Source organism: Haplochromis burtoni, unplaced genomic scaffold, assembly GCF_018398535.1.
Source record: "Haplochromis burtoni strain Fernald_Lab_line unplaced genomic scaffold, NCSU_Asbu1 Contig_29, whole genome shotgun sequence".
In the NCBI taxonomy this organism is placed as follows: Eukaryota; Metazoa; Chordata; class Actinopteri; order Cichliformes; family Cichlidae; genus Haplochromis; species Haplochromis burtoni.
Genome location: NW_024582390.1, coordinates 1025915 through 1053335, shown reverse-complemented (window position 1 = coordinate 1053335; position 27421 = coordinate 1025915). Strand labels below are relative to the sequence as shown.

General features: G+C 41.9%; 1 protein-coding gene across 6 annotated transcripts in view; it reads left to right on the top strand.

Moving 5' to 3' along the window:
- dip2a (disco-interacting protein 2 homolog A) overlaps positions 1 to 27421 on the top strand; it is an 89641-nt gene that overhangs the window by 44876 nt on the left and 17344 nt on the right. For 3 of the 6 annotated variants that reach the window (XM_042219167.1, XM_042219166.1, XM_005918313.3), the window contains exons 2-10: positions 8529 to 8600; positions 13085 to 13204; positions 13294 to 13413; positions 16697 to 16966; positions 19278 to 19415; positions 21784 to 21825; positions 24901 to 25020; positions 25997 to 26194; positions 26379 to 26470. In XM_042219167.1, the coding sequence (XP_042075101.1) occupies positions 8529 to 8600; positions 13085 to 13204; positions 13294 to 13413; positions 16697 to 16966; positions 19278 to 19415; positions 21784 to 21825; positions 24901 to 25020; positions 25997 to 26194; positions 26379 to 26470 (1172 nt within the window). The remainder of the gene's footprint in view (positions 1 to 8528; positions 8601 to 13084; positions 13205 to 13293; positions 13414 to 16696; positions 16967 to 19277; positions 19416 to 21783; positions 21826 to 24900; positions 25021 to 25996; positions 26195 to 26378; positions 26471 to 27421) is intronic. The other 3 variants (XM_005918315.3, XM_042219168.1, XM_042219169.1) reach the window with 2 other exon arrangements.

Below are 27421 nucleotides of genomic sequence, written 5' to 3'. Positions count from 1 at the left end.
GCATCTAATGTCTTATTATTCACGCTGTCTGTCTGCTCACCAGCCGCACAGAGCCTGGGGGATGGAGGGGGATTTTAGGCTCTCAGTGTGTGTGCATGTGTGATGAGGGGGTTATGTATTAGCAAAGTGGTAATGGAGGGTTTGTTCGGTTTCCTAATTCGTTGGCACTACTTAATTAAAAGAGATACGACAGTGTGATTGAAGCTGTTGATGGATGGAGACCGAGAGACGCCCAGGCGGTTTAGGATCATGGTTGTCTGCGTGCGTGTGCGCGCCTCTCTCAGCATGTGTGAAAGGAAGAGGAAGTCATTACCTTTTAATCATGTCCTCTGTTATTCCTCCTTTTTCTCTCTCCTCTCTTTTCTCTCTTCATCCTCCTTTCTGTCTTGAAACTCTCCCCAATTTCCCCCCTTTCCCGTTTTTCCAGCTGGCTCTCAGTTTCAAGCTCCTTGTCATCCTCAATCAACCCAGGTCTCTTTTCTGCAGCACTTATCCTTCTTCCTTCCAACCCTGACTGTCTTTAACCTTCCACAAGGATGCGTGCCACATGAATGATCTTACACTGTGCATTCGTGTCATTCAGCCTGTCTTGAGCTGTTCAAAATAATAAATGTTCAATCGCATCCTCTTATTGCCTCGAGGTTGGTTTTTTTTTATTTCTTTTTTTGAAAGGTACGACATTGGAGTGTGCAGCGGGAAGCCACATTGAGCATGCGAGTCAAAATAATTTGGTCTGTTATTGCTAAACTCTCGTCCAGTGTACAGTGCAATAAAAAAAACAACTAGACTATACACAGTACTGTGCAAAAGTTGTGAGTCGCCCATCATCTTTTTGTATTTTACTTCCAAGGAGCCAGACTTGCTTGCAATTGTTTTATTTTTTTAAAGTAGTCTTGAACAACGGTTCTCCAGGTTTTCTGAAGGTTTTTCTGTGGACATTGGCTGCTTTTTCAGTCATTTTCAGTCCAGTTAACGCTGACCTATGAATCATTCATGTTTAATAAAACATAAAGTCAAAGTAAAATTGATTTATATAGCACATTTAAAACAACAAATGTTGACCAAGGTGCTGGACAATTCAGATAATCAAAAGAAATAAAAGCATAGGGAAACATGATAAAAGTTAAGAAAAAGAATGATAAAATTAGAAGATTTGAGTAAGAAGTAAGATAAATAAAAGTAATACAAACTCCGATCTCCTCTGTGCTTTAATCTGGACCTCGGGACAGCCAGGAGCAATTGATCCACAGACCTCAGTGATCTTGCAGGAGTGTACCAATTTAAAAGATCAGAAAAATAAAAGATCAAAAAATAAACAAGTACTAAAATCATAAGACAACTTTGTTCAAAATTGGTTATTTGCCGTGTCTTTAGGCACGTTGTTACAAAATCTCTCACTAAAGAAAGAATTTGAAAAATGTCAAAGATAACACAGTTTGGCAGGCATTCGATAATACTTTTGCACAATTAAGGTGATTCCCAAAGAGCTACAGTGTTAGCTGAAATATCCGGTATATCTCAGCATGGTGTCTAGTATGTCCTGAAAAAGTTTGTTGAAACAGGACAAGTGGAAGACAAGAGCACAAGTGACAGGCCTAAAAACCGAACTACAGCCGATGAACAGTATCTGACAGTCTTGTCCTTAAGAAATAGGAAAAAATCCAACAAAGACCTGACAGATGCATCTGGCCCTTCAGTTGATCCCACCTACTGTTCTCCTCAACATCATTGAAGCAGTGTGGGATCATCTTGACAGGGAACTGAACAAAAGGCAGCCAACATCTAAAGAAGAGCTTTGGAAGTCCAACAGAAAGCAGTGCAAGAACAACCCTGGTCACCTCAACAAACTGGAGGCAGCACTTTGTGCCTCATGTATCACAAACAGCCTCTAACTTTAGGTATAGCTTCATATTTATACAGATTCTACTAACCTAATCAGGGCTTTTCCCTAAATTAGAGGGATTGTGGAGCGCAATTATGCATGTGTCTGCAGTTTGTACTAAAGGCAATGACTATTCCTAGATGATTAATAATGTCTCTTAAACTTTTCTTCTCTTAAAATTTATCAAAAGCTCCATTAACACAGCAGCGTGAATGTAAGTTACGTTCATTCGTGAGTGATCTGCCTACAAAAATTATTTCTCAACCACCTTTTGTCAAATAGGTGGTAAAATCCAGTCGACTAAATATATTATCATAAATACAAAAATTGCCGTTAAATAGTTACTGTTTTCCTCAACAACAACTGAAATTACTAATTTGTTACCAAATTGTTCCTCAATTAACTTTTATAGTCAAATCAATCAATTAATTGACAATTTTTACATGTATAAATTCATAATAGTTTCATTAGGTTGAATTGCCTGTGATCATATTGTAGATGACCAACCTGAAATCTATGCAAAGAAACAGGTGAGATGATCTACTGTCTTTTATTGTGCAAGCGTGTGTGTGTGTTTACTAATCCAGGTTCATTAGTGTGCATTCTCTCAAGCAATAATGCGCTTAATTATATTCAGGTATTCATTTAAACTCGCTGCCATAGGGCGAATTGGTAACTAAATCCTACAATGAAGTACTAATGTGCGCACACAGAAGGCTGATAAGCTCGGTGGGACTGCTGTCTCCCAAAAAAAAAAAGAACTTTAGAATAAAGCAGAATAAAAAGGGGACAGCTTTTTCCTCTGAATCAAAGGTAAACCTAATCCTACCCCAGCATAGCTTCTGTTTCCCTCGAAAAATAAAGCAGAATTGTCCAGGAAGCAATGTTTTTGGAAATTGCAGTCTAATTTCTACAAACAGAGACGGGGTGGTTGTGTATTTAAAGGCAGGCGTGATCTGGCTGTCCGTGTGGATGCGTGTGGTTACAGCCACCCTCTAACACTGCTCACAAATCTAAGGCTGTGGTTTCCTTCAGAGGCAGATAACCATTTTTGTGTACTGTAACATGACCTGTATGGACGTGTTGTAACAGGCCAGCAAACCTTCGTTATAGTTGTACAGTGTGTGAGAGGCTGGTATGTGGGAAGGTGGGGGGCAGGGGTCTGCTTTTGACACCCTAATCCTGCAGCCTAACGTGGCTTTGTAGAGACCTTAGCTGGGAGGAGAAACAAGGGATGGAGGGAGAGAGAGCAAGAGGGGGAAAAAGGAGGGGTGTATCAGGGGCAGTGGAATGAAGAGGGGGTGTTGGGAGAGATGGGTTTTGAGTAAGGGCGAGAGGGAGGGGAGCGATATGAAGGCAGGATGAGGGTGATGGGGTTTGTTCATTCCTCCTGCTCTCACTATGAAAGGAAACAAAGGATGCTGAAGGGCTTGACTTATGACAGCAGGACTTCTTAAGAGTTTGCCTGGTAGCCCGTTTTAGCTGGTTAGCCTTGACTGCCTGAAATCTGCCGCTGGCCTCTTCTTCTGCTGCCCCTCCATCTCTCCATCTGTGCTGAAGACATCTCCTCGCTTCTCTGCATCTGGCTTCTGCATGTGAGTGAATCAGCCTCTCTTTCTGTGTGTGTGTGTGTGTGTGGTTTAGTTTAATACGGGTCGGCTGTGGTCTCTGTACACTTTATCCTTTTTATTTTACTTTTTCTCCCTGCTGCTCGCTTAGTGTTTTTGTCTTCTAGACGTCCTATTAAGCTTGACGTGTGGTCGAGCCTGTGGTGCGCTGCTCTGTCTCCACCTATCTGTCTATCTCATCCTCGTTTTGTGTCTGCGCTCTGTTTTCTCAGCAATGACGGGAATGTTTTCTAAAAAAAACCAAAAAAAAAAACAGGAGAAGATACTCATTTCAGCTCAGCTGATGACAGGAATAATGCCCCAAACAGGTCACTTTGGCTCCTCAAATGATCGGCTGCAAATATGCAGTGAGAAAGTGACGAGATTTAAACGTCTGTTTAGGGTAAAGCTTAATCCACGCGTGTAAAACTGACAGTTGTTTGCCAGAGAGCTAATGCTAAGTGACAGCTGGCCACATCTGCTTTTTGCTGGAATCATCACACGAGCCTAGAGAGCAAATGCCGTCCTGCCTAAATATTTAGCTGTGGATTTCTGCGGCTGAAGGGCAGACGGCTTGATTGCTGGCTTGGCAGCTGCGTTGGCACATTGAGGGTCAGACTGGCACAGGAACTGACATTACGGATGGGTGGGGCCACCTACTTGGCTGGCGGTCACTTCAGAGAGGGTGGGAGGGCGGTGCAGACGCACAAGGGGTTTAATTATTCGACTGCTGGTTGGGGGGAAAATGGACACATTTGTACAGCATTAATCACCACAGCATATGTTTATCGATATGGTTAATAAAGCTTCCCCATGTTCCATCTACTCGAAGACTAGACTTTTTCTTTTTGCCTTTTCTGGTATAATAAAATGAATATATTTGATTCATCAGTCAAAGCACGCTATAGATAAAAGGCATTTTATCAAGAGGTTACGATGGACCTCTCAAATATTAGATGCTTTTTAAAACCAAATTTTTAAAATTGACTTTTAAACCAGGCTGAAATGTTGTATTTGTTTTTTCATGGTTTTTTTTATTTCATTTTAAAATGTGCTTATAAATGAAGTCGACGCACATTTTTCTAATGTTTTATGAATCAAACTATTAGCTGATTCATTAAGAACGGTATTAGGAAGCTGAGGTAAGAAAAAACTCAAAACATTTCAATCTGAGAACCACAAACAACAGAATCAGACTCTATGTAGGTCGAGACATGTTATCATGTGCTTCTTTCCCTGGTAGACTCATAGCAAAGCAAGCACACAGTCTGCCATCTACACACACACACACACACACACACACACACACACACACACACACTCAGAGCTGCTGTCTTTCCTACTTAGTTTGTTTGCTCGAGGTTTTGCACGTGAAAGTGATACCAAAGGACAGAGTTGAGAGCCTGAGTTGACACCTTGGATCTAAAAGAAAAGACAAAAGGATGGGTTTGACCTTACAGATGTACCGTTACTCTTCACATTAAAGTAAATCAAAGTTTAATTATATATACATCCCTGATTTGCTGGTGCTGGCTTGTAGTGGAATGTGCTGCGTTTCAGTATCTCTCCCACCTGATTGAAGAGCTCCATCTGGGGAGATGCAGGGCAATTCTCTAATGGGCCTCATTGGAGAAACGTCTCCAGTCAGTAGCTATCAGTCAATTATGCTCAATAGCCATCAGTCAATTATAGTCCATAACACATAGCAGAGAACAGCAGGCTCTCTCTCTGTCACTGTTCAGCATGTCACAAGATTGGCCATCTATCCTTTTTTTTTTTTTTTTACTCCCCCCAAATTGGATTCAGGCCTGGGTGAGAGGAATGTTGACCGTAATAGCATCGGGTAATGTGCCAGGAAAAACAAAGCTTATGGCCTGAGATGAATGACATTTTGTCACTTCAGATGGATGTACGTTAGCTTCACAAGACTAGCATTTATACTTCGAAAAAATGGGGCAGAGATATCACTCTGTTGTTTTTATTTTTCTCCTCTGGGAAGCTGGAGACATTATTTGAAACGAGAGAGTGTCTAGAGATAACAACATGACAGGGAGGGTTAGTATGTGTGGACGGCGACCCCTCAGCGGTTGAGATAAAGGTGAAGAGGTGATGGTGGAGGGGTGAAGTGGGAAAAAAGAGAAGGTTTTCCAGCTGAGCCCCCTGTCTTTCTCATCCCTTCCTCTTATGTTTTATTTATTTATTTATTTATTTTTGGACCTGTCAAGTTCAGTTTTTGTCTCACCTCCCTGGTGCATTTTTGGAGTTGTAGTCTTTTCTTCACTGCTCAGTACACAGCACTGTTGTAAGTGCAGAAGGTCAAAAGGGGGTCAAAAAGAGCGTCTGCCCTTTTGCTGTAAATATACTGCAAGTTACTGTGAATCCATCGTGGCTGTGCAGTGTAGCGTAGATGTTACGTTGCCCTCTGTTCATCTTTCCATCTGTCTCCGCCCCTCCACCTTACTATCCTCGCCCTCCTTTGTTATTCCCCAGGCAGCAGGCCACATATTGACCCTTGACCCCTCCCGTTTTCCTCTTATGGAGGCAGTCAAAGATCAGACAGAAAGGGGAAATGAAGTGTCTGTCTGAACGATGCACATATGTGCAAACATATGCAAACTCACACACACATACACACTTAGATTGGACATATTGTAATGCCTTGGTGCCTCAGCCTTTGCTTTGCTTTTTAGATTCGATTTAGGAGGTCACTGTCGCTCACTCAATACCTCCATATGTAATGACTATGCTGTTTGTTCCCAGATCAAAAGATTAGCTTCACTGAGACATAACTTGATGGATCGGGGTGTGCTAGGGCCTGCTTGGCCACTGAGGCTGAGAATTTGGAGCTGAGAATAGCCGTCCATTGTGTGCTTGTCAAGCTGGTTGGCTGCTGTGGTGTGCAAACTCAGACAGGCTGGCACACACGCAGACACGTACTGATGCACGAGCACACAAACACACACAAACTGAGAACTTATCACCAGAAAGAGTCAGTGTCAGGTCAGCCGACTCGGCCCGTGGACAGCGCTGTATTGTTGCTGGCCTCTGTCTGTCCTGCACATTTAACAGTGCAGGCATTCTGCGGTTACTGGTGACTCAGGACCAGCGCGCTGCGCGGCAACCAGCGGGACCGACAACACCTGCCCTCACACTGTCGCACTGTTGTGTTTAAGAGGCTTAAAGACCAACAAGCAAAGCGAGCCACGGGAAGACTTTGTTAGAATAACCGCAACATTACTAAATACATTTCTAAAGTAGATGCACAGAAATGGGATGCACTGTGTGACCAGGCTGAAGTTAAACAATATTGACCTTTTCTGAGATTGTATTAAAGAGGCAAGATCCATGAATATTCCCTAAGGTAGAATCACACGAGAGGACGTTTAATCAAGTTTATTTTTCCCAGATAGCTTTGTGGTGGACTAAATCCTTTACACTTGACATCCAACCTCATGACCCCAACTGAGAGCCTATAGAAATGGATTTAAAGAGCACAGTGTGATATCTATTCAAGTGCCAAAACCCAGTGGAAGCTGATATGGAAATCTTCCTTTGACTTTTATGTTCATTACTAAAGGGTTAAAAGAAGAATATGTTGCACCAAGTGTCTGCTTGGCTGTACAAACAGCCTGGATGTCTGTCAGGCACATTTTCCCCAAAGCACCTCCTCTCTTACAGTTTTGTTGCCAGTTCTGTTTGTTTACATCCATCTTCAGAGGTGTTGGAGCTTGTTATAGAGGTTACATGGAAGCATAACTGTGCACTGATGGTTTGTGTTTGAAGAGAGAAGCTGTCAGTCAGTCAGCCCTCTCTGATTGAATCAATGCGCCTTTTGTCAACAAAAGTCTCCACCCCGTCAGCCTCCTCCTGGCCCACAGCAGTGCCTGTTATACAGAAACACAATGACATTTTACAACCACAGAACCACCCATGAGCCAGAAACACTCCGAACTCAGCGACCTACTTTGCTGTCTTTTGAACAGACCTCATGTGGACACTGATGCCTTGCAACATTTTTGGCCTTTTGGTGACACTGTCATTTAGTGGTGGGTTCACTTTTTCTAAGCTTTTAAGTCACCCTGAAAAGATGCTGTATGTGATTTGCAGCAAAAAAAGGCTGAAAAGGCGTGGCTGGTAAAGAAATGTTTCAGATGGTCTGGCCTTGGCAGAGCCCTGATCCGAAAATCATTCATTCAGTGTGGGATTACAAGTAGAGGGAGAAAACACTGAGATGGCCTAAATTAAAAGGACAGTAGCAAGTTTTTCATGCTTGCAAAGAAAAAGCCATCAGTCACATGTAAAAATGTTGGACAAGAGGTAGCCTCATCAAAGATTTTACTTTGATTCATGTTTTTGTGCTTTCATCACTTTGTGTGAAATTAATAGAAATAGGAAAACATATTCATGGCATTATTCTTTTATTGCTTGTAACATTGCACAGTTGAATACGACGTATGCGACGCATTAAGTAATAGCGTATACTATACGTTAGTACTTAATGTAATACCTCGACCCTCTCTCTGTCTGTCTGCCTCCTTCTAACCTCATTTGCCTTTTTCTTCATTTATTATATTTAACTTCCAGGCATGGAAAAGCTTACGCATTGATACTCTTTTCAAATGTGACTACTAAATGACGCGCAGCCTCCGATCCTATTTAACATACTGTGTGGAGACTGACTGAGGCAGACTCGCGTAGTGCTGACAGCAGCATTTTTGACTTTTTGGGAAAATAATGAGGGGGGAAAAATTCCAGATGCACGAGTCAAATGATTTTTTAAATACCACTTCCTCAGCTGACACCACTATTGAGCAATTCAGAGGCAATTCTGCACACGAGCATACTTATCAGCTGTTTTTTTTTTCTTTCTTTTTGAACTCTAGTGCACATGAACAATTAGGAGAGGGCTGGTCATTTGCAAACCCAACCTGCTTCTGGTGCTCTGTGGTGCCAGTGTAACCAGCCCGGCTGAGCTAATGACTCATCTCTCTCTCTCTTTTGCTCTCCCTCTCTCTGTTCCTCTGTCTCTGTCTGTACAGGGGACATCACTCAGAAGGGCTATGAGAAGAAAAGAGGCAAGCTGTTGGCACCGTACATCCCACAGATACAAGGTAAGGTACACAGGCCTGTGAGAAATTCTCTCTATTAGCATAGCAGTTAGCCCGGTGTCCCTACAGCAACAAACAGAACAAGGAATGGGATTTTAAAAGTTAACAATACAGAGTACAGGATGAGCTTTACTTTTAGGATAAACCACTTTGTAGTGGTGAGACGAGCAAAACAAATTATTTAAATGAGTGGATTATTACAATCTAGACTTTACTCAGATGGTTAGGGGGTTCCTGTGATCTCTGGTGGTCATGTGACCCTTGGCTCTGTTAGCCCTCTGTCATACTGATTTAAAAACAAGAGGAGGAAGACAAAATGAAGAGTATCTGAACATATTTTTCGATGTTGTTCCAGTAATGCAAATGCAGAGCTCTGCATTGTGTGATGATGCGTTGTTGTTCTTTATTTATTTTAGCCAGCTTGTGCATATTTGTGCTCACCAACCTGTGTTGGGCAGTAGGTGTTTGGAGAAGAGAGGCGGTGTGAAGTTCATCCCTGGTATTTGACTGGGCTGGGAGCTTCTTCTACTTTTTTGCATCCAGCGTGCTTCTTGCCCCTGATTATGCAGTCGTTTCTGTTGCTTCTGGCCGCCTATAAATCGAGGTGGTTTGCGGCGAATCCCAAAAAGGAGCTGCTGTCTGTTTGCTTCATGCTTCTCCTCTATCTATCTAGGGTCCAGAGGAGTTTTTGGTTTGGCCTGATCTCTCGACACCAAGCCTAAGTGGAAACCAGTCTGGTGTGGGCTCCTCGCACAAGGGTTTCCACTGAAGTTAGCAGGGCTGTTATTTAGCTTAAGGCGGATCATCATCATCTTCATTCTCCAGCTCCTTATTTCTTGTCATCACACGGGGCGGTGTGTTGTCTTTGTGTCTTTCATGCTGTAGTTAATTCAGTCTTTTTTTTTTCTTTTTTTTTTTAAATAAGAGAAGTTATAGATACAGAGTAGAAATCAGATTGCTTATGAGTCAGTGATATTCTTTATATACAACAAATGCACGTATTGGGATGAATAGATGTGTTGTTATTTAGTGCTGCTTCATTGAATTGGTGGTTAAGCCTTAGTAGCTGCACTGTTAAAGTGGTTAAGTAGACTATGTGTTTCTGCTGACCTCCATATACAATTTCATAAGCTGTTTTACTGCTTTATATTTCTGTTGTCATCACTTGTTTATATTTCACTGTTTGGGCTGCAAACTATCGCTGTCAGTGCTCGCTCCTCTGTGCAATAAAACTGGATAGCTTTCTTGTCTGTGTGTAAAAGAAGGTTTATTAGCATCAAATTAAGTTTCTAGAGAGAGCAGCCTTGAGTTAATTCTTTTTTTCATTTTCAGTTTATGAATACAGCCATTCGCTAAAGCACATTTGAGCCTTGGAAGCGATACACACGTCATCAACCACCATGCCGTAAGTAAGCGTTGGCATCAGACAGGTGGTAAAAATTCATCAGGGCCCACTGTGGACCAATAATGACATCTGCTGTGATGGAGCACGCCTCTTATTGGCTCAGTGTGGCGTGTGTCTGTAGTGTGTTCTGCCCAGCAACCGGGTCTGGTGTCCTGGCTTGTTTTATAGACCTGCTTCTTCTGGGAGGTGGGGGAAAGGCCGTCGTGTGACTGAGCAGTCAGAGTGGCTATATGAGGGACCAGCATATATTAATGTGTGCGTGTATCCATGCTTAGTGTGGCTTTATGAGTCAGACACCATGCGATGCATGTCTTTAAATGTCCTCAGGCTTTATTTTGTCTGTGTAATGTTTGAAACTCATGTTGTTTTGTAGGTTTAGTTGGAGCGTGTGAATGTTGCTCAGCTTTGCAGCGTGTCTGTTGCTGCTGGCTGAGAGTTGCTGACAGTGTGGAGCTCACTGATCCCCCACTAAGCTGCCGCTGAAAAGCCAGGACGGCCTGATAGCTGACTGGCTGGGTGTCTGATGGAACAGCAAGCTAAATGCTGGTTCTAACTGGCTGCATGTGGTGTGGCCTGTCCCCAACAACCTGTTTACTAAATGGTAGACTGACGAGGGAAGCCACTCTGCGTGGTTCATTGGATCAGGTTAAAAGAGACCACAGCACCAGAAAAGCTCCAAAACTGACGACAGTCTGGTACTCAAGGTTATTTTTTTTGATGGAACTATTAATGTTGGCACTCATTTATCCATGTTTGGTTCTTCTTATGTCTCTCAGTTCAGTATTAAAGAACTGTCTGTTCTTATTACACCACTCATTCAACTATAATTTAGAAACTGGTCCGTGTTATCATTTTTTTAATATATTTTATGTGTACAGAATAGTCAGTTAGGGATGTTGTTAACCAAAGAACATTTGATTGACAGAAAATTGACCAATTATCCAAGGAATTGAAAATAAACACATCATCTTTTGATTAACTAAACTGGAAAGGTCATTGAGTTCACTCTACCTGCTAGCCTTTTTAGCCTAAGCTAATTTAAAATAAACCTAAAATATAAATTTGCATTGTATGATGTTATTTGAACCTTTGTTATTTTATTTTAACCCTAGAAAACCAATGGGGTCAGAGCCGACCCCATTGGTTTTCTAGGGAAACCATGGGTTCTCCAGGGTTAAAATGATGAAAATGGTTAAACAGTTTCCATCATCATGAGAGGAGGCTTGGTCTAACCAACTGTAACCAACTGGATTCAGATCCAGATGTGACTGGATGCATCTGTAGGCATAAATCGACGATTAAATCAAACATATTAACATTAGTCTCCAGGTTGAATATAATGGCTTATTACAAACCCTGATATTTTCACATTTAAAAAGCACAAGTTGTTGTACTATTATAATGCAGAGGAGTTATCTTGCTGCTTTTTAATGATATGTCAGACCCGCCCTTGAGGTGGGGTGTGTAATTCCCTCAATGTTTATTTATATGAGTGTCCAGATTTTCAGTAAACTGTCTGTAAACATTATGATTATTAGCGTTGCTCCTAGCCTTTTCTGGTACTCTATGACATGTTTTGACATGTATGTTAGGTAATCATGAGTATAAAGTGGTTATCTATCAAGAGGTGTGTCTTGCTTCTAACCCTATGAGACCGGGGATAGGCTCCAGCCGCCTTGACTTTGAACCAGATAGGTTGAAGGTGATAGATATGGATGGATGACATGTTGGTGGATTGAATGAATGGATGGTACTTTTTGTTTTGTGCAGCTGTGCTGTCTGTAACTTTAGATTATTTGGCAGACATCTGATCCTAATTTATCTCATGCACAGAGACGGCTTGTTACTCACATAAAAATGTTTGTGTATTTATTCAGTTCTGTATTTGCAGCTTTGATGGGTTAATGTGCAGTGTTCAGGTATCACAAACTGGATGTTTCTACTCAAATGCATTTCTAAAGTGAAAGTGAAAATTGGCAGGAATCAGTGGAAACATGGCACTAGTTTGAATTGTTTTGTTTCTGAATTTTAACCTTTTTTTGTCTTGTGATGGGGAAAATGTAGTTATAAATCCTTGCATGTGGTGTTGATAGTAAAGTCTCTATCCCATTGTGCCTCCTGCTGTCCTTTAGTGCTGCTTAAAATAACATCTCAGTACTTGTTACAGCGATGTTGTCTATGTATTTCTTTAATGTGCACATTTTATTATTGATCGTTTCTGTGTTCACTTAAATTTTAAACAAGAAGAAAAATTTGCTCTATTTCACAATTGGGGATTTCATGCAAATGGTTCCCTGGCAACATGTCCATTGCTCACCTCCCTGTCAAAGAGTTCGCTGTTTTCAAACTTTGGATGTGCTTTACATTTACATTTATCTCATTTGGACTCATTAAGTCCTCTGTACTCATCTGTTGTTTTTAAGTTTCCCGTGTTTATTTTCCCTCCAACATGCTTCTAATACATCCCATTGAGAGCGTCAGAGGGAGAAGAGAAGCCAGTGGTAGGAAGATTACTAATGGAGTTTGTATTGTGACCTTCCTTCAGGCAGTAGTCATCAGTTTCCCCTCTGATGCTCACCACTACTTAGTTAATGAAGCTCAAATGAGGATTGCATAAGCCAAAGTGTGAATCACTGCCTGACAACCTCGTGCACAGTGAGGTTGCCTGGTTCGTGGGTTCGATAATTTTAGAACATTACAGTTAGAAGATGTTGTCTTTTTGACATTCATGGTGCTTAATCACCTCCTTCCAGTTACGTCTGTGTAATTTGCATTTTCCTCCTTTGGAAAACTTGGAGGCAGCAGAGAAGCAGTGAGAGAGGCTGGTTTAATTAAAGTGAATACTTTCTCAATTCTCAACTACTGCACTCAAACAGAGCGGTCTAAGTAGGGATTACCATTAAGCTTGTGGAAACTTTATCTAGTCAAGCAGTGTTGTGCACCATTGGTCTATGTCCAAGACACATTTTGCGTAGAGTTTGTTGGCACGTCTCTGTTATTGATATTGGTACACTGTTAAAGAACATATATATTTTTTTGTTTCTGTTATAAACTATTTTCTCCCTGCCTTGTTTCTCTACAGGTGTAGATCCATCTCTGCAAATCGACAACAGGATCCAAGCCTCGTCCCAAGTTGCTCTTCAAGGTTCCAAATCCAACAAGTCTCGGGCTGCCAACACCCGGGATGAGCGCTTCAGATCTGGTAATCATGTTTCTGTACTGCCAAAAAGTTTTAAACGTCTTGTGTTTCTCTTTTATTCTGTAGCTAAGCCGAGTTAATGCGTTTCTTAGATCTGCACACAGAAGCCGTCCAAGCAGCTTTGGCCAAGTACAAAGAGAGGAAGATGCCCATGCCCTCCAAGAGACGGTCCGTGCTAGTTCAGTCTTCTGTAGAGGCATGCACCCCGCCAGGTGAGACCCCTGCTCCTTTAAATCACCTGCATCCCAGTTGGTTCTGGGCGTTCTCACTGGGTTGTTTGTTTGATATGTTCCCATGAGCTGTCGAGTGTAGGATGCTGAAACTCCATTGTGTCCACTGATCAAAAATGATGATGTCAAGCATTTGCTGCTGGAAAGAAAATATGCGGTTTGCTGAATGTGTCCATTCTTCGCGACTATAAAAGACTCGGTTCTGACCGTTGTGTTCCCAGAGAGACCTTCCTACACGAGTGGCAGAATGAATGCATAACCAGATTTTGAGCATCATCTTGAAATGTCGACCTTTTGCCTGTTTGCATAACAGTTTGTATTGTGTGGGCAGTTCATTAGAATTTATGTGATTTCACAGCTTTCCAGCAGCTTCTTGTTTTCCCAAGAGTTTCAGGGCCAAAAGAGCCTTGTGCATGTGTTGTTATCTTTCATTAAATAATCTGTAGGAGATTTTATAGAGGGATTTTCAAACACTGCTGTGATTTTTATCAAGTGGGGGACCTTAAAACTTCAAGTCTTGGATAAAAAGAGAGGACACAGCGGTGGAGCAAGTAACCGGATTAAGAGCTCAGACACAGTGGTGTGAATAGAAGAAGGAGAGGGACTTTTCATGGCTGTTTTGAGTTTCTCTGAGTGAACTATTGTACTTGAATTAGTCACATACATGAGACTGATATATGTGTAATGTACATACAAGGTGATCTGATGATCTGCTGCTTTTGTAAAGATGACGGCAGCTATTGTTTCTACATTTGTCTGGTTAGTCAGCAGAGAAGACAAGAACAGACAAGAAACATCAGATGAGGGTTATACCATGCAACACAGGCTGTCACCTGAACAGCTTCTGCACATTCAGCCAACATATGTCAAACACTTACTTTAAGTATGAATGCGTGAGTGGATGTACAGACCAGTAGGTGCAGTATACGCAAAACTTTAGTAATGGCAATCAATCAGTCCGTTGGTTGTTTGTTCCACTGCTTTGCTTAAGTTAGAAAGACTACAACATAACATCATACCCCCCTCAAGAGGAATTGTAGTAACCCTGTAATAACTCTCATATATCATCTAGTATCTGGATTTAATTTCAACGTGTCACGTTCTCTGGCTTCTGAACAAAAAACTGCCCAACAAAAGACATTCCCATCAGCCTGTGCTGTACAATATATCCAATAAATATCAGCATGTTGACATCATAATTGAGAACACGTTTGTACCCTGATGCTATCAACATTGAACTCAAAACCAACTGTGCACGAGTGCAACGCTTTGATTGCTAAACTGGAAATATTGTACCTAGCCTTGTATCCTATGCTGTATCCTAGATCATAGCCTGATATGAGTGCAACAAGAAAGTCTTTTAATAAACAGGAAACAAGGCAGAAAGCAGTTGTCAGTTTGCTTACAATGCTAATGTGTCGCGTTAAAAAAGACACACAGGTGTACAAGGATAAATGCAACGAGTCTGATCAAACAGACTTTCCATCATGATCTTGCATTTGCCAATTAAAATTTATTTTCTATAGACATAAATCAGTGAAAATAAGCTCAGCCTTTTAACTGCTGAAGCTTCGTTAGTTTCCCTGTTTTTGTTCATTTGTACTTGAAGTCGATCTCAGCGTATCTGCTACTCTCCCTGCTCACGGTTTGTCTCTTAAATATCTCTCTGGCTCAGTATTCACTGCCTCTTCTGGTTTTTGACTACTTTGTGGTGAAAAATAGCACCCCTCCCCACCCTTTTTTTTTTTTTTTGTATCCATCCACCTCTCAATTTCTGCTTTGCATGTCTTCTTTAACCCTCTATTTCACTCTTCTGCAGGGTAACTGTGCCAAGGTTACCAAGATAGGGAGGCAGATTGGAGTGAGGAATAACAAACTGAATCATAAATGTGAGATAAACTGCACGAGTCCACCGGCTGTAGAGGCATTAAATTGGTTTGTTATAATCACACCTCCTTTAACCCTCCGCTAACAGCCTCTCCAAGACTAAGGAAAGTCGAAGCAGTACTTTCACAATGTCTCAATTTGTTGGACTTTACTTGAAACTGTGTACTGTGGGAGATTAGTGGGATTAATTACATGAAGGCTCATTAGCTTAGAGAACATCCATCAGGCACGTGCTGATCACACATGAAGTCATAGCCCCTTTTCTTCTAGACGGTACTCTTTTTCTTTTTCTCCCCCTCTTCTCTCAGTGACTCGTTTTCCAGCTAATCAAAAGCACGATGAATTTTAGTGTAGCAGTTTTCTATGATTGCATGAGTTTTATTGTTTTCTTGGGGTTTAGTGAGTAGGTACGCTATTTTACATGGTCTGGGATGAATAATGCCAAAAGCTGGGAAGTTTCTTGGTGATTTTATAAACAGTTAGGACAATTTTTTTTATCCAAAAATGCATGATAGGGAACTGCACTTTCACTGAACTCTGTTCTCAGCAGAATTCATAATGCAAGACTAGTCTGCTGCTGGGTAACTTGGCAGATGAAGTGGAATATGTTCATTTTAAATGATCATTACATTACTTTGAAGCTGTTCCTGTTTGGGCTATTTTTGAAGAGACCAACTGCTCACAGTTGCCTCGAGGGAGAGAAAATAAAATCACCAGTGTCTGGTTTTGAGTTTGAGTCCAAGTGACATGAAAAAGGGAATTTATTATACTAACAGTTTACGTTTGTATTGTGTGCAACTACAGTATGTAGTTATGTGTTATTGCAATTGTCTTGAGGTAGAAATTCAGCCTTAATTAATAGCTAGGCAATATGTAAGTGTGCTGACATGCTCAGAAGAAAGCTCCCATCTATTTTGTTTTTGATCATTCATATTTTTGATGACTGCAGCTCAGTATACCAGACACCTAATTTACTCTCCCTCCTTTTCATCATCATCTTCAAATATGCAACACCCAGTCTCTCCCTTGATACATGTGTTGCAGTTTTATACATATATATTGCACATGTCATTGCAGTGTGGCTGCTTACAGGCAAATATTAAAAACATAGTAGTGAAGCCATGAGAGATTTAAAAACAAGCATCTCTCAGCCGAATTAACTTCCATCCCCATTAAAGTCATCCTACCCATCCCCTGGCTTATATGTACTCTATCAGTATGTATAAGTAGAATAAAGTGTCATCTGCATATCATCTAAACCCTGCGCAAGTGTTCCAGGTTTTCCCATCTTGATTTTTTTTCCTGGTGACACTGTAGACAGCCCCATGTTCTTTGTCCTCTGTTATGACGCTGCCCTGTCTTGACCTGTCAAACACAGACACCTCCTCAGCGTCAGAAGACGAGGGCTCGCTGCGCCGACAGGGACGTCTGACCACCTCCACGCCCTACCAGGGCCACAGCCACCCAGCTGTTGAGCACTGGTTTAACCGTGTCATCCAGGGTTCGTCCACCTCATCCTCCGCGTCATCCACTTCATCCCACCCGGGAGGGAGATCCGTCACCACCACCAACACCACTGCCCACGCAGCCCTGAACGTCAATGCCGCAGCCACCGCTCTGGCAGACCTTATGGCACACACCCAGCTAGGTCAGTGACGCACGCACACAGTTTCAGATACTTTTAGCTGTTGCAGTGTTTAGTTGGTCAGTATTGCATTTCATGATTTAGTTTGACCTCCTTCATTCCTTCATTCTAGATTGAGATGATGTGTTTAAGCCAAGCAAGAAAGCCATTATAAATGGTTTTTCTGTTTCGATTGCATTTCAGTTCAGTTCAAACAGGAATTTATAAATGGAGACTTGCCTTCTTAGCTGTCTGCGTTGAAATTCTTTGTTCTTTATGCAGATAGGTTTTATATATGTACATACAAACAATTTAGGGAGTCGAAGACTGAGTTTTATGCTTTTTCCATTATCCTCATTTTGTTAAATTCGGCAGAATATATGGTAGATACGAAAACTGCTTCCCAGTCAGATTTGTCATCATATCAAAGGTGACATCTTAACCTGTGTTATGTACCGCAGACTGTTTAATCGCAGATAGACAGCACTGTCCTACACATCGATTGCTTTCTGAAGCCTTATCTCCCTCTAGATACAAAAAAGCACTCGATGATGACAAGACAAAAGGGACCCAACGACTGAGTTTTAATTCCCGTCTTTCTAGTTAGCCATCCTCGTCTGCCATCTCACTGTCATTCGATCATGTGGAGAAGCTCTCAGCCACATATCTGTCAAAACCGCTTGTTCCATGTTGCCACGTGAGTGTCACGGGCTAGTTAATGAGATTTGGTGGATTTATCACCATTAGTCTCGCTGCAGCTGCAATGTAAGATGGTGTCTTGCTTACTTGTCTGCACGTTTGTATGTGTGCGTACATGTGTGTGCATGTATTGCTGGTAAGGCGATATCCTATTAGGATGGAGCTGCCTGGTTTTATTTTTTCACTAGCTCGTTTCCCCTCAAGGCTGCTGTCATAAAACAGCAGCAGCGACTTGTGCTGAATGAAGCTGTAAATAAATCTCCCACATTGCCTTGTTCCTCTGCCCCTCAGACACTGATTCTGTCATCCACTTCAACAGGAGACACTAAAAATACTATATGTAGTTAAAGGAACACCAGTTCTCAATGTGGAGTTTTTTTTAAATCTCTTTGAAAACCACTTCCATACATTTGCATACGAAAAAAATATGCACAAGTGCTCATCCCAAAAGTTGGAACCACTGACATCAGCTGTTATGAGCAGGGTTACTGCGATTGGCAGATGCTCCCCATAAACACTGTTTTCCATAATTTTCAGACCTTGGAAATTACCCAAAATTCTTTCTAGTAATGTGATCTGATAATTAGTTATGACACCTGTCAAAAATATGGCTTGGCTCTGCAACAAGGTATCTGTTTTGGATCCAACTCCAATGTTGGACTGTAAACTCCAGTTCTCATGACACACTTAAAACAGAACAGCTGATCCTGTCACAGACGTTAATGGTAAATGGACTGGTCAAAGGAGCTTGCAAAGAAAAGCGTCTGGACTGCTTTAAGTTACTTGAAGACGTTTCACCTCTCATCCGAGAAGCTTCTTCAGTTCTAAGGTCAAATGGTGCAGAGTCCCAGATATAAACCTAGTGGGAGTTTCCCCCCACAGAGGGACAAAAGGACCCCCTGATGATCCTCTAATCGCCTGAGCCAAGGTGTGAAACTGGGTGTGGGTCCCAATCAGCTAGAGTTTCGGGTGAGTTCATTGTGAAACCTGGCCCCACCTTATCATGCGAATTCCTGAGATCAGATGGCCCAGGATGTGAGTGGGCGTTAAGGCGTCTGGGAAGGGATCTCAAAACTGGATTATAGATGGCAGAGAGTTGGTGAAAGAAGTCATCTATGTCCACTGTGAGCGACCATCTTTGAACAGAGGTGGTGGTTTACGACACCAACTCTCTGCCATCTATAATCCAGTTTTGAGATGAAACTGAAACGTCTTCAAGTAACTTAAAGAAGTCCAGACGCTTTTCTTTGCAAGCTCCTTTGACTACGATGACCTGGATGACTGAGAACCTTCACAGACGTAAATGGACTGCTTCCTATATACTCTTTCATTCACACAAGCACCTTTTTCTATGTCTGAGTGCTTTCTATCTAACATTAAGAGAGCAACTTTGCACTCTTAGTGTCTGGACATCAGTTGGTCTGTAACATAGTGTAAGACATCTTGGGTACAGACTTTTATGTGTGGTGTTGAGGGAAGGTGAAAAGTTGAAATACAGTCTTTGCTTCGGCTCAGAGAATACCAGGCAAATCATATTGTTTGCTAATCCATGCCTTAGATCTTTATATAAGTTGCGAGCACCCACAGTTGGCCTTAAATTTGACCTTTTAACCCCCGACACCCCCACTCATCACAGATAACCACTCAGCGCCCCCTGACGTGACGGGGCTGTCGGAGCGCTCCTCGCATCACGCAGAGCGGCCCCATGTGGCCTCGGTGCGAGGCGTTTCCCGCGGCTTCAACCACCACACCAGCGTCATGGAGACCGCAGATGGTGAGTTTCCTGCCCACTCACACTCACACACACATATACACGCAAAGTCAACTCCCGTTTTCCTTCTCCCCTGCTGTTTGTCCCTCTGTCTTCTCCTTAGTCAGTCTGCCAACGTGACTGGCAAAAGCTACTGACTGACCTGCTCATGTTGCCACGGTAACGGTGCACCTCTCCACCCCCCACCCTCCCTGAAAAATCCGTCACGTTCCTGCCGTAATGTTTGGATCTGTTAACTAACAGAAACACTGAGACAGTAAAGATTTACACAGCATCATGGTCTCGCTTCTCTGCGGCAAACAAATATTTGAGTCATGACATAAAACGGATCATTAGGTGCTCGGTTTCGCGCTCAGTTTTTGCCATGTTGTTGGTGGATCTGTGCATAAAATAGCCTCCAAACATTATTCGTCATTCAAACCGTGCCTTTGCTTGTATGGCTTCAGTACTGCTACCAGCATGGGTCAGTGGATGCTGCAGAGGATAGGTACATACAAATACAGTAAATACAGTATTAACAGGTCATGTTCCACCTCATTTTAAGGTAGGTTTAAAAAAAACAAAAACCCACAGTTGAGCACATTAATTACAGCCTGAGCTAAGAAGAAAAGAAGGGAGGTGGGTGAGGGAGTGTGGTTTTTATTCCATATAAAAACAAATTTTGTGTCCTAAAGAAGTTTTGGCTTTCTCTTATAGGAAAATTAGCAGAATTGGAGTAAAATGTAAGCAGGGTTTCATTTACCCAACCATAAAATATGTTTTGGTTTATCAAATTGCCGTAAGGGAGGACACACTCATTCCCTATAACTGCTGTGTGCTTACGCTTGTTATCACCCACCGTCTCCTTCAAATTTCTAACCCAACAAGTCCTTTTCCCTTTAGCATGACATCATTTAGCGGTCTATAAGAGGGCCCATATATCCAAAAAGTTGTCAGTTCACCTTTAACTTGGCAGAGAGTCTCGCCGTTGGAAGAACCCTGAACACTTTCCTAAACCGCTGAGTTACAGGCAGAGGTTTTTCGTAAATCCACTTACATATACATCTTCTAGTGTGATTCCATTTTAGGTGGCGTCCACAATAGTCTTTGAACCTTACAAAACTTTTTTTTCCATTATCTTAACAGGTTATTGAGTTTAGAGTTGCGTTAGGGCTGGAGACGATCCAAGCTGTTATAGGGTGAAAGGCAGGGTACGCCCCATATAGGTCGGTTTGTCACATGACTGGGCCTTTACTTTTAATGTGTGTTTAATATTGTGAAAGTATCCTTAGTTATGTAGGACCAGAACATGGACCACTCTAGAAACAATGCATATATTTCCCAGTCACCAATTTACATTTAAGGCATAATGGTTATATACCAGTATCTGTTTTCTTCATAATGTCAGGTGCTCTGTGCTGCATCATCATACATTATACTGTATTTTACTACTAAGAAACCGAGTGAGTGACCTGAATGCCCATTTTCCAAACATCTCCATCATATATGACAGTGTTTTATTTTTTTGTATGAGTTGAGATTACTTGAGACCTATGAAAGAAAACCAGCATCTTGCTACAGATGGCAATGAGGTTGACTGGTTCATTAAATCTGCTCCACTTTCTTTGTCTGAGTTCATCTTCATTCATTCAGTTTGCTAATAATCAGGCAGCCTGAAAACCAGAGGACACCTTGAGCAGAGAGCCTATAATCTCCCTGCCACCCGTGCTCTGGATTCTTAAATACTAAACAACCTAGCTGACACAAAAGCAGGAAGTAGTGGTTAAATCTATGGATCTAAACTGCAGGTTTTCCTATGCTGATTACTAAACATGGTGAAAGTGGTAAAACAACAGTGTGATTCCATTATAATCCCACTCTCACTTGCATGTGGCAGCTGTAGATTTCGCACACATTCACGCTCACGGCCGATTTAGACTTTTGCACGAATCTTTCTAGAGCCTGTGGTGTGTTTTTTTGTTTTTTTTAGATGCCAGCCAAAATGGAAACAAATAAAATGCTGGCACTCTTTTCCCTCCTTGGTCCCCACGCAAACATATTTGCCCCTCAGGTTTTTCCCACTTCTTCTTACATTCCCTCACACCAAGTCCAGTAGTTTGTGGAAACTCCTTCCAGCAATCTGCTGACATCTGTGAGTCCTTATAGTGAGGCAATGATTGTTATTCTCTCACTGATCAGGCCAATCACATTAGTTGCGGGTTGCGTCAACACGATGCATAGTTACATCCTCGGGGAGGTGCACCTCGGGTTACGGCCAAGGTTTTCAGAAGGGTTCTGTGGTGTTATGATTCAGTGCAGACATATAAATCCCCCGTCATCCAGAAAGTTCACAGGAGCGCTTCATTGACATCCTCATGTGTCTCTCCTCTAGGATGTGAGTGGAGAGGTGAAGGATCCCTCACTTTAATTGATGGTATTTATAACTGCTCCTTCAGCTCTATGGCAGCCTGCTGTATGTGCACTCTGCTGTATGTGCGTTTGTATTTGTGTGTCTTTGCATCTCTGCCTCTCACCTCCACTGTCAGGTTTACTGTGACACTTGTCCAAATCTTGTGTGTTATAAAAAAAATATGCACAGCTACAGTGAATTCAGTGATACAGTGTGCATGTGAGTGTGTTTGTGTTTGTATAGCTGAGTATGTTGCAAGTGCTCTACCGTTTATAGCATCTTCAGGCAACGTCTAACCTGAATGTCTTTAGAAAGTGAGTGCGTTTAAGCAGAGGTGTAACTCTTCGTTTGGCCTTGCGACTAATTACTATGTTGACAGACTGTTTTCTTATCTCAAACTGAAAACAACTGTCAGTCTGTTTCTCACTTCTTCTTTGACGGCTAGCCCGCAGCCACGCAGTGACTTCTTTGATGGCAGCTCTCTAGGACTGCTGGCATTTTTTTGACACATAGATGTGTGTAAAGAAAAAACAAGTCACACAGTAGCTTTGGCTCCATCTGTACTTGGATACTGACACTGTGTGTGTTGGTGTTTTATGCACAAATTATGCCGATAAAATTCAGTATTTTCGCGCTGTTTTCAGCTTGCAATCGTTTAAAAAATTAATTTCTTACAGAATTTTGTGCAGTACTGTGAAAAGTAAACCATTACAACTTCCATAGGAATTAAAAGGGTAGGTAGCAGTTAATCTAATAACTCTTAAAAGCACAAGTTTTGGCAGTTTGCTGGTCTGGGGCATTCAGGTTTGTTAACATGGTGACAATGAACAAAGACAAGAAGCAGTGATCTTAAAGAAACAGCTCTTGCTGTCCATCAGTCTAGGAAGTGTTATACAGCATCTCAACACAAACACCTCAGACCATCTGTCAATGATCTGGGCTAATAGACCTGGGGACGTTGCAGTCATTAAGATAGCCATGAACTCGTCTGTACATCGAGGTCATATCTGACCGATAAAGCTCCGCTGAAATTAGGTTATACAACAGGACTGTGATACCAACCACAGCAGAAAACAGAATGGCTGAATTAGAGACAGGAAAATGCTCAAGGTGTTGCAATGACCCAGTCAAAGTCCAAACCTCAAGCTGGCTGAAATGATGTAGCGAGACCTAACAGAGCTGTGCATAAATGAATTGAGGCAAACCTCAATGAAATTAAAGCAATGTTATAAAGAAGAGCGGCCAAAAATACCTTCAAAACGATGTGAGAGACTGATAAAGTCATACAGAAAATTATTACTTCAAGTTATTGCTGCTAAATGTGGTTCTACAAGCTGATGAGTCATGCTCCATAGTTAGTTTTCACAGCACTGCACAGAGCCCTATGCAAACTTTCTTTTCCACATCGCTTTATCCTATCAAAAGACCAAAAGCAACAATAAGTTATTATTACGAACAGGTGTTTATTGTATCCGTAGCCTGATAAGACTTATTTTTATCCCGCCGACCTCCATTATCATCCAGAAACAATGACAAATGCATCAAGTGAACCATGCTGTTGCAGTGGGCAACATGTTCCCTCATTATGAGTCACTGTGGGTTATTTTGAGCCAGTTTCACATACTGTACACCATCCTGCCTAAATCCATGGCTGGAGATAGTCACTATAAACACACCTTTGCAAATATAAATGTCTGAATAGAAAATCCTAAAAGCTGCAGTGCCCAGCTGACACAGGAAATTGAATGTTTTTAAAAAACAGGACCGTGTTTTTATGATGCATTTTTATGTTTAAAGTGCTCAGCAAGACTGGGCCCCAGAGACAATTTTTGGCTGGGATTTGTTAACAATAGGAAAAAGATGGACTAATACTAGCCCGATCCTATAACTCTGTTATTGTTTACTGTAAAGACGTGGTGTAACATTTTGTCCCACATTAAGGAAGAGCCAGAGATTACTACAGCAATTTATGGCTGTAAATGCATTCATTATAAGATCATGAACACATTAATTATCGTCATCATCACAGACGGGTCCTGGTTGGTCCAGATATGAACGATCAAGCCTCATGATGAGGTGGGTGGGGGAGTTCAGAGCCAGGATGTTAGGGGCTGCTGTCTAATTGGTCCATCAGGTGCTGCACTGACCCCCACAGGGTCGATCCCTGGTACATCTGTCCCTGCATGAGGAGGCAGGGTCTGTCTGAGCTAGGCTTATTATAGTAAGATAAATCAGACAAGCTGTGTGCAGCTGTGGCCTTTAGCTCCCGTGGCTGTCTGGGTTTTCAAACACAGCCGTCCCCCTTTTAAAGCTAACTGTATATTTATCGGGTAAAAATAATGTCTGATGATGTTTATAGACTGAACCTCACCTCAAACATGACTCTAACAGCACAACGCAAGTTTCATTCGGAGTCTGTTATTTTGTTTGTTGTTTTGTTTGTCTTGTTTTCTCTCCTTTTATGATCTGGCTCAGTTTTTATATAAAAAAAACGATTTAAGGGTTAATTTTAAAGTGTAACATGCATGTCAGACCATTTATCTGTGTTCTGATTTAAGTCGGGGTTAGGTGATTTTAGCCTCTCACAGTCTATATTTTATAGCATGAAACAGGCACCTTTTGAGACACCTCATGAATCATTTTCTGCAGCGAGTACATCTTTGTTGCTAGGCAGCAGGCGAGGCGGCTCCTCGTTTCCTGATTTCCTTTTTTCTTAGCCTTTGAGGTCTCGCAGTGATTCCTGAGACTTCCTACTAAAACACTATGTCTTTAAGGTGACTGTACAGCGCAGGACCTCGTGCTCCACTGCTTTGTTGTCCTGCCACAGTGTGACTGACAGCTGGTTGTCCTCTGTGCCTCATTAGAAAAACACACTGACCTTGTCTCCTTTTCTTTCCTTATCTGTCCCTCCCTTATCCACCCCCGTCCTCCATCAATCTCTCAATCAATCTGTCTGCACATGCCCACGTCCCACCTGCGCCATCACAATTATCTCCACTTTTTCCCATCTGTATTTCTCTACATGTTTTTTTTTCTTGTCATGTTTATGTCCTCCCAACCTTTTTTTGTCTTTTCATCTCCATAAAACTCATTTTATAGGTGTTCCAGTCAACAGTCGCGTCTCCAACAAAATCCAGCAGCTGCTCAATACACTGAAGAGACCAAAGCGTCCACCGTTGCGCGAGTTCTTTGTTGACGACTTTGAGGAGCTTTTGGATGGTAAGCCCACCTGAATGTAATTACAGTGATTCTGCTGAATCAATAAATCTTCGTGAAGAGAAACTCTTTCACACTCCTACTCTTTCGAATGTGATGCTCACATCGCGTTGGTTTTCCAGCTCTAATAATAGTGATCTGTCTAATTCTTGTTGTGGCTGAGATAAAAATGTGACTATGACCTTGCCAGGTCCCACAAGTAAACAACCAAGGCACGGTTTTAGCTCAGTGGTGGTTATTTTGGCCCCGAAGACCACCAGGTGTTGAAAGGGAATTTTTTAGGGAAGTGCACACGGACTGGACCAGCCCTTCCTAACCATTTCCTCCATTCCAACCAAACCCATCGGTGGGTCTGGGTGGTACTCTGCCACTCTGAATAAACACTGAGTGAATGAAAATGCTGCAGGAATAGCAGTGCATCAGCAGGTAACTGTAAAGCTTCTCCTTGTGGTATGGCAAGCTTCAGTGTGAGCAGAAAAACACACTCAGAGGTAGGATCCAAACACTGATAAAGATGTTATATTTGGCAGAGATGTGGCTTACCTGCTTCTTTAAACAGGTCTGAACTCTACTGCTCAGAGAGTCTGAAGGTAAGAATAGAGATGAAGAGATGGAAGTCAAATCCAGAAGTCAATAGAGTACTTAAAGAAGGAGCGAGGCGAGACTGATTTCCAGTAAGCAGCAGCTTCGAGTTTCTCACAAGTAGGAATAATAGGCAGCTTAGACTCATGAGGACAGAACACAGCTCACTGTATATCCTCCAGCTTTTCCTTTTCCATCACACCTTCCTCATTGTCTTTTTTTTCTCACACTCTTTCTTTCCTCCCCTGTCCTCCTTACAAGTGTTGTTTAATTTACATATTTACCATTTCTTTGCAGACTAGCCGGTCTTCTTTATCAAGCAGCTCAGGAGCTTATATTACGCTCAATTCGAATCAAAGTCTTAAAGATGTCCAATTCATCTTCTTTATGTTTTCAGTCCAGCAGCCAGATCCCAACCAGCCAAAGCCAGAAGGCCAGCAGATGTGTCCCCTGGAAGGGGAGCCTCTTGGGGTGGTGACCAACTGGCCTCCCTCCTTGCCAGCAGCCCTACAAAGGTGGGGAACCACTCAGCCCAAGAGCCCCTGCCTGACAGCACTCGACAATGCTGGCAAGCCCGTCTACACACTCACCTATGGTAGGTGTTAGCCTGTGGATGTTGGCCCAGAAATGACAATTCAGATGGAAAAGAATAGCACCTCTTTTCATCCACTGTGTCTTTGAAAAACAGACATGATGTAGTCTGCCGTTTAAATGTTGTTTTGCAGGTTAGAATAGTTAAATCAAAGGCACTCGTTGACAATGTGTGTTAACCTCTGCAGGTAAACTGTGGACCCGCAGTCAGAAACTGGCCTATACGCTTCTTAATAAGCTGAGCAGCAGAAATGAGCCTCTGCTCGTGCCTGGAGACAGAGTAAGTCATGATATATTACAGTGTGTTCGGTGGCGATTGAATGTGTTACATTTTTTGGCATTTCACTCAATCAATCAGCACTATTACAAATATTCAACATGGAATTAATCACCAAATAAATTCAATGACGTGAGAAAATAAAATAAAACAAAACAGGGGGCTGAAAGTATTCCTACATAGGAACCTTTTGGGAAATATAGTTACTGCCTTATCCTGCTAGATGAAAAAGTGACCAGCTCTCGGATTTGCGTTTACTTTTGTTGTTTTAGATCCACTTAAAAGCTTTAATATTCTATTTGAATTTGGAACATTAATATAGCAGAAAACAATATTTTTTTTTCCTATGAAATAATTAATGGAGTGCTTCCTTACTTCTTAGCAGAGAGGAAAGTCCCATTCCTCACATGTTTGTGTTATCTGCATTATTACCTTGAAATCTTTGACTGGGAACGTAAAAGTGAAATGAGCGAGCCCAGTCTGGCACAGTTCATAACTGTAAAGTTTAAAAAGCTAATTTATGTGTAGACATTTAATTTCATCTCATTTTCAGGGTCTCTAAAGTTGTTTTGCGGCTCTCCTCTGCTCCTCTGCTTTCAGTTTCACCCTGAGCAGAGGAAAGCTGCAAAAACGGCTCGGCTTGGGTTTAGTTGACTTGCTTGGGTTAATCGTTGTGGCTGGACTTTTTTTCTTGTCTAAAATAATCTAAAAAGATGGGGGAGGCTGGCTGAGAAGCCTGTTTGTTTTGGTGCGAGATGGTGCATGTGTGATTTTTGTCTGATGCAAAAACGGCAGTTTCACGTTTAATGGGGGCTACAGTGAACAGAAAACAGACCCAAGCCAAGATAGAATAACTGACTGTTGACTAAAACCAAGGATTTATTGAAAATATAAATATTATTGTTGTGAAGCTGGAGTTGTCAACTAACTCTCTGGTAGAAAGCAATGATTTCT